The following is a 6,000-nucleotide window of genomic DNA, read 5'->3' on the forward strand; positions in this document are numbered from 1 at the left end:
GTGTGTGTGTGTGTGTGTGTGTGTGTGTGTGTGTGTGTGTGTGTGTGTGTGTGTGGCCCTTTAAGATATGACAGCATGTGAGGTGAGTGACGTCAGTGAGTGAGTGGGCGAGAGAAGTGAGGGACCGGCGACAGTAAGTGCGTGCAGGTGCTCTAGCTTGGTGGATGGCTGCCGGGTAAAGTGAAGGTTGTTAGCCCCGGAGTACATAGGCCCTGGAGGAACGTCTCCCCTGCGCCCCTCAACTACGGTATGGAAGTCCCCCCCGCCTTCACCTACAGCAAGCACGCCTTTTCTTTTCCACCGCAGCGCTCCAATAAAACGCACTCAGATCTTCTGTTTCTAGCCAATACTACATAAAAAAATAACGTAAAATAACGCAGTAACGCATCATGTAGTAACGGTAACTGAGTTACTGAATATAAAAAATAACGCGTTAGATTACTAGTTACCGCCGAAACTAACGGCGTTACAGTAACGCGCTACTTTGTAACGCGTTAGTCCCAACACTGCTGATTTATCTCTGGCACATTCACTCGCCTTGACTCCCTTTAGCCAAAGGCCGGGAAGAACTGTATTTGTTTACAGAGCAGATTCACAAGTTATAGCAGATAAAGTCCATGTTACACTTGAACCTAAATGGGATGAGGCGTCACAATCAATTCTGTGCCACAACACTTGAGGGCAGTGTTTTTGTGAGAGGGAGCTGCAACCACAACTTTTGATGTCTAGCTAGTTAGCTTCTTGTGTAGCAGTGACGTGCTATGACCTTTCACTGCCTGATTTACAGAGCTACCCGACAACTTCATGCCATGCAACTACATTTTTGCGACTTTGTTACAAAAATAATAATGTATATTTGGTTAGTGAAAATCATTTTAGAAAAGTGGAGCATATCAGTCAAATGTAGGTTTATTTAGTCACGACATTGTGACCACCAAAATGTCACCAAGAGTCAAAGCTAAGATGAAAAGGCCAGTTTCAAATTTGAATAATGAACAATATGAATGGCTAAAAGTTATTTAAATTTGCTGATTATTTAGGGTTATCAGTAGATATTTGCGTGAAATATATTATAATACAATCAAAATATTTACCGTCAAGTAAGGAATGGAAGTTGCCGACACTTATGTTTTTATCATATAGGATATATGTTAGTAATATTTATTGTATGTGAAAAAAACAACATTATTAAAGTATATTAAATGAAACCAAAACACATCAATTGAATTTGTTTTAAGTAACACCTTAAGTCATCTAGCAGTTATGATATTATAAAAGGATGTTACTGAATGTGTCTAATTTTTTTGATTTCTGACTGTCCAAATATGTTGAAACGTAAACATAGGACAGAGGACTCTGTCAAACTTGTGTCTTTGCAGCCGTGTGTGCAACTGTAGTATTCGCATCCTTTTCAAACATGCTAAATCAAATGCAAAATAGTGCCCCAGTGAAGAGTGTTGATAAATCACATTGCGTGTGCTGTATAAGATATTTGCATTTTCTCCTCCCAGTATTGTGGGCGTTTTGATGATCAGCATTTACTTTGCATATTAATGAAGACAGAGACGCAAAATGTATTGCACTCTTTATTCTGCTCACTTTACTCCACCTTGCACACATATTTTTAGATCAGCATTGCGTGTGCTATCAAGTTTGCATGTGTTTTAGTACATGCAAACCTTTAGTTAATCAGGCCCTTAATACAGTATTTAAGTAAAAAGGTAATACATTAAAAAAGTAATCATTTATATTACTATTGTTTACCTGTAAGTTGGAAATAATACGTCAGTGCTCTGTAGAAGCCAATGCTGCACATACCATAAGAAGCTGAGAGCTACACTTTTATGGTGTCCTTGTTCTGATGATTAACTTGTATGATGACTGTATTATGCTGATAGTATATATTTGTACCATGAATTGATTAACGTGGACCCCGACTTAAACAAGTTGAAAAACTTATTTGGGTGCTACCATTTAGTGGTCAATTGTACGGAATATGTACTGTACTGTGTAAACTGTACTGTTTCATATAATGTATTCTCTTCCTTTGCAATCTAATGATAAACATTTCAATCAATCAATCAATGCTTATGTGGCGGCCATCTTAACGGCTGCCACTTTCCCATTCAAAGCAACGCAATACAATAAGTTGTAGAATGCAATGCACTGGCACTTTGTCCCTATTAGCTTATGATTGTGCTGTAGGCATGATGCTTAAAGGGGCTTGACGTATCTAGTGATATTTATGTAGTGATAAAAGTGACTTGAGCGACATTCAAATTGTTGTCGGAGGTGAAATTAATCGATATGGAACATCAGTCACTTATTTTACATGTTGCTCTGAAACTGGAGAAGGTGTTCAATGGAAAAACATGTTTTCTATGAAAGGGAACAACAGAAAGGCTACATACATACATATAAATTATGTATTAAATCAAGGCTACCAATCACACCTATGAGGTCTACCATGGTGGATGTGAGCTTAGAATTTGTTGGAGGTGCATCTCAGGCTCCGTCAAAAGGTTTGGAGGGGGAGGAACGAGCCGGGATTGTGTAGTTGAAGCATGTATCTCTCTTTTGGTGCCAATCAAAACTAAGTATTTTATGGCTGTGCACGTGGCACCATTTGCCAAGACAATTACAGTTTCGTAGAGAAAGGTAACTTGAACCACTGTGACGTCCACACACCTCCAGGTGTTCATGTTCTTGCTAGGTGTACGCACATGCATGTATGATATGTATTGGGCAGAATGCCTATTTGTGTAGAGTTCAGTGAAGGCCACAGCTAGGAAGGAGACCATGTGCTTCTCATTACAAGTAAGAGCCTGGTAGAACAAGAGTCTTTGCAATACTCAGAACCATATTGCATTTGGAGGGAATAATTTTTCTCAAGAGATTCAACAATTAGCCAACCTCCCAAACCGTCCCAAACTTTGCTAAAACTTTTTTAACGTTCTATTACGCTTAAGGAATTACAACACACATATGGCTCATATAAGGTTAAAACTTGACTAGCAGACTAGTTCTTGGTTATTTAGGACACTATGGAATATTTTATGGACAGCATTTGGATTCAAACCTGAATACATACCCTCATCCATACTTTTATCTGAAGTGTTATCACTTATGCCTCACCTCTCCAAACTGAAGTGTAGTTTTTTTGCTTAATACTGTTAATTTAAAAAAATGGTGTTCAAAACAATACTACTCAATTGATGGAAGTGATTATTCTTAAACTAATCATTGATAGACATTAAAAAAAAAAATTAAATTATCAAGCCAGGAGCTTTTAATAGACCCAGGTATTGTTTTCTTAACAGCAACAGTTGACAGTAGCTTTGTATTCTCGATTAGTCACACAGTTTCAATTCGTGTTGGTATTTTTAAAAATTTCCCTCTGCATTTTTTCTTTTTCTTGCGCTCCACCATAGATATACGTATCAACTACTGCTACACAAAGTTCGAAAATGGCCGCTGCCAAGTTCCAAAGCCTCAAAATACTTCCAAGGAAGAATGCTGTTGTACTGGAATGCCGGGTCAAGGCTGGGGAGATCCTTGTGAAATCTGCCCTGGGAAAGCAGAGGGTATGTTGCTTCCACAAATTCATTCATACAAGAGTTTTGGGACATATTAGTGACTTTTGCTATGTAATTTTCCAGAGACGTTTCACCTTCTCTGTAAAAATAAGGGATATCAAACGGGGCCCGACGACCTTACAAAAGGTAATTGTTTTTTTTTTAAATCAATAATCCTTATCCTCAGAAAATGTACTTATTTTTTACTTGTAGATATTGACGAATGCCTCAATGACCCCTGCATCAATGGCCAGTGTATTAACACAGACGGTTCTTTCCGCTGTGAATGTCCAATGGGATACAGACTCCACATCAACGGAGTCACCTGTGTAGGCAAGTGCCCCTCATCCGACTCTGCTGATCTCTTTTTTCTTGTGTGTGTGAATGAGATACATTAACGTATCATCAATGTTTTCTTTTCCCAGACACTGACGAGTGTGACATTGGTAACCCCTGCGGAAATGGCACATGCACGAATGTGATTGGAGGTTTCGAGTGTGCATGTGATGACGGCTTTGAGCCCGGCCCAATGATGTCCTGTGAAGGTATATGAAATCAACTGTTTTTCTCATACTTTGCACTTATGTGACTTTTTGTGCTTTGTTTCCAGACATCAACGAGTGTGCCCAGAATCCTCTGCTGTGCGCATTTCGCTGTGTTAATGTAGTGGGCTCCTACGAGTGTAAATGTCCCACAGGCTACGTGCTGCGCGAGGATAAGAGGATGTGTAAAGGTACCATAACTCAGTGACGCATCAGCTCTCTTCGTCACACTCTATTTACTTGAAAAGTTTGAAGCCAAGTGCCACATTTACAGTAGGAATAATGGCCCCTCCATAAAGTTACATAACATACTATCTCCCTGCCCCTTTCTGCCATTTTGAAACTGTTACTCGACGAGTTACTGTTTACACCACCACTTTCTCAGATGGCATTGATCACCCTAGCAACCTTTTGTGTTTGGAGGGAAGCACCGAGACAGACGGAACCTCTCAGCATCTCATAGCGTCACTGTTTATATTACACATCCAAACAGACCACCAACTCTCTTACTCTCTAGATACACTATGACACACTGTATTTAGTGGGTGAACTTGTGCTACAGGACACATGCATGCTTACTGTAATTTTAGTTGTTAATGCTTCATATTTTGTGTCTTGCAGACCAGAATGAATGTGAGGATGGTATAGATGATTGCGCCAGTAGAGGCATGACCTGCAAGAACCTAATTGGTACATTCATGTGCATCTGCTCGCCTGGATACATGCGCCACCCGGGTGGAGATGGCTGCATTGGTATGATACTGTACATTGTATTGTATATCAGTAAAGCAAACCTTTTTGTTAGTGTAGTGTCCTATAGCTCAATATTCTGTATTATCACATTATTTGTTAAATGGGTATATTGAAGGTGGAAATGACAAAAGACTAAACTAGGAAGTTGTGTTAAGATGTAGTAATATTTTACTTATTGCACCATACTAAGGAATTTTGTTAATTTCTAGCATAATCCAGTGCACTGCTTCTCAGTTAGTTTCTGTTATCACACCAGAATTTTACGTGACCCCCCATAGTTGAATTATATTGAGAATTTAATATTATTTTATTTACTGTATCTGTACAACACACTGTGTTACATTCTATATATAATGACCTTCTTATTAAAGTAGATGAATAAAAGGAGCAGCGATAACATCTGCATCAAGATAAACTAATTTTAATGTTAAGTTTATTAAGTCAATTTAAAACATTTTAACAAGGCTTCTCGGTCCTTGGGATTGTCAATAACAGGAAATTAGTGCAAATGATTAATTGGGTTGTGCATTTTTATGAAGTTAACACTGTAACATTAAAAATGTTTTAAAACTGTAAACATTGGTCACTTACCACTTGCTTCATCAGGTTATTCCTTGATTGTTCTATTTTCTGTTTGTTTTGTACAATACAATACAATATTGCTTCTATTGGCGCTTCTCAGAAGGAATGACACTGCATATTTACTTTACCTAAACATGTAATCTATCCAAAATTAAAAAAGCAAATAAAAAGCCTTGAATCTGGAAACATTTAAATTTGTCAACAGATATTTAAGTATTGTTTTATGAAAAAGAGTTAACCTTTATCAATTATTTCAGTCTTACAGTATTTCACAGCATTTGTCTGTTTACAACTACAACAACAACAAAAAGGAGCTGATTCTTCGCTTATTTAGTGTCTGCAGTGAGCTTTTTTTGCATTGCATATCCTTTCAAACCTGGGTTTTGAACTTATTATTGCTACTCTTAACTTCAAACTGAGGTTTGTACTTTGTTTTCATTTCAGCAACAGTAGAAAAACTCATCTTACATACGGTATATCGGATGTTGCAAAGGGTAGCAAAATGGTATAAAACACACTATGTCACTCCTTTGCTACCATAATTACGG

General features: G+C 38.1%; 1 protein-coding gene across 1 annotated transcript in view; it reads left to right on the forward strand.

Annotated features, from left to right (window-relative positions):
- Positions 1 to 6,000, forward strand: part of fbn1 (fibrillin 1) — a 90,279-nt gene that overhangs the window by 66,108 nt on the left and 18,171 nt on the right. The window contains exons 51-56 of the mRNA XM_062029294.1: positions 3,432 to 3,584; positions 3,660 to 3,722; positions 3,789 to 3,908; positions 4,001 to 4,120; positions 4,186 to 4,308; positions 4,739 to 4,870. Of these exons, the coding sequence (XP_061885278.1) occupies positions 3,432 to 3,584; positions 3,660 to 3,722; positions 3,789 to 3,908; positions 4,001 to 4,120; positions 4,186 to 4,308; positions 4,739 to 4,870 (711 nt within the window). The remainder of the gene's footprint in view (positions 1 to 3,431; positions 3,585 to 3,659; positions 3,723 to 3,788; positions 3,909 to 4,000; positions 4,121 to 4,185; positions 4,309 to 4,738; positions 4,871 to 6,000) is intronic.

Source organism: Entelurus aequoreus, linkage group LG02, assembly GCF_033978785.1.
Source record: "Entelurus aequoreus isolate RoL-2023_Sb linkage group LG02, RoL_Eaeq_v1.1, whole genome shotgun sequence".
In the NCBI taxonomy this organism is placed as follows: Eukaryota; Metazoa; Chordata; class Actinopteri; order Syngnathiformes; family Syngnathidae; genus Entelurus; species Entelurus aequoreus.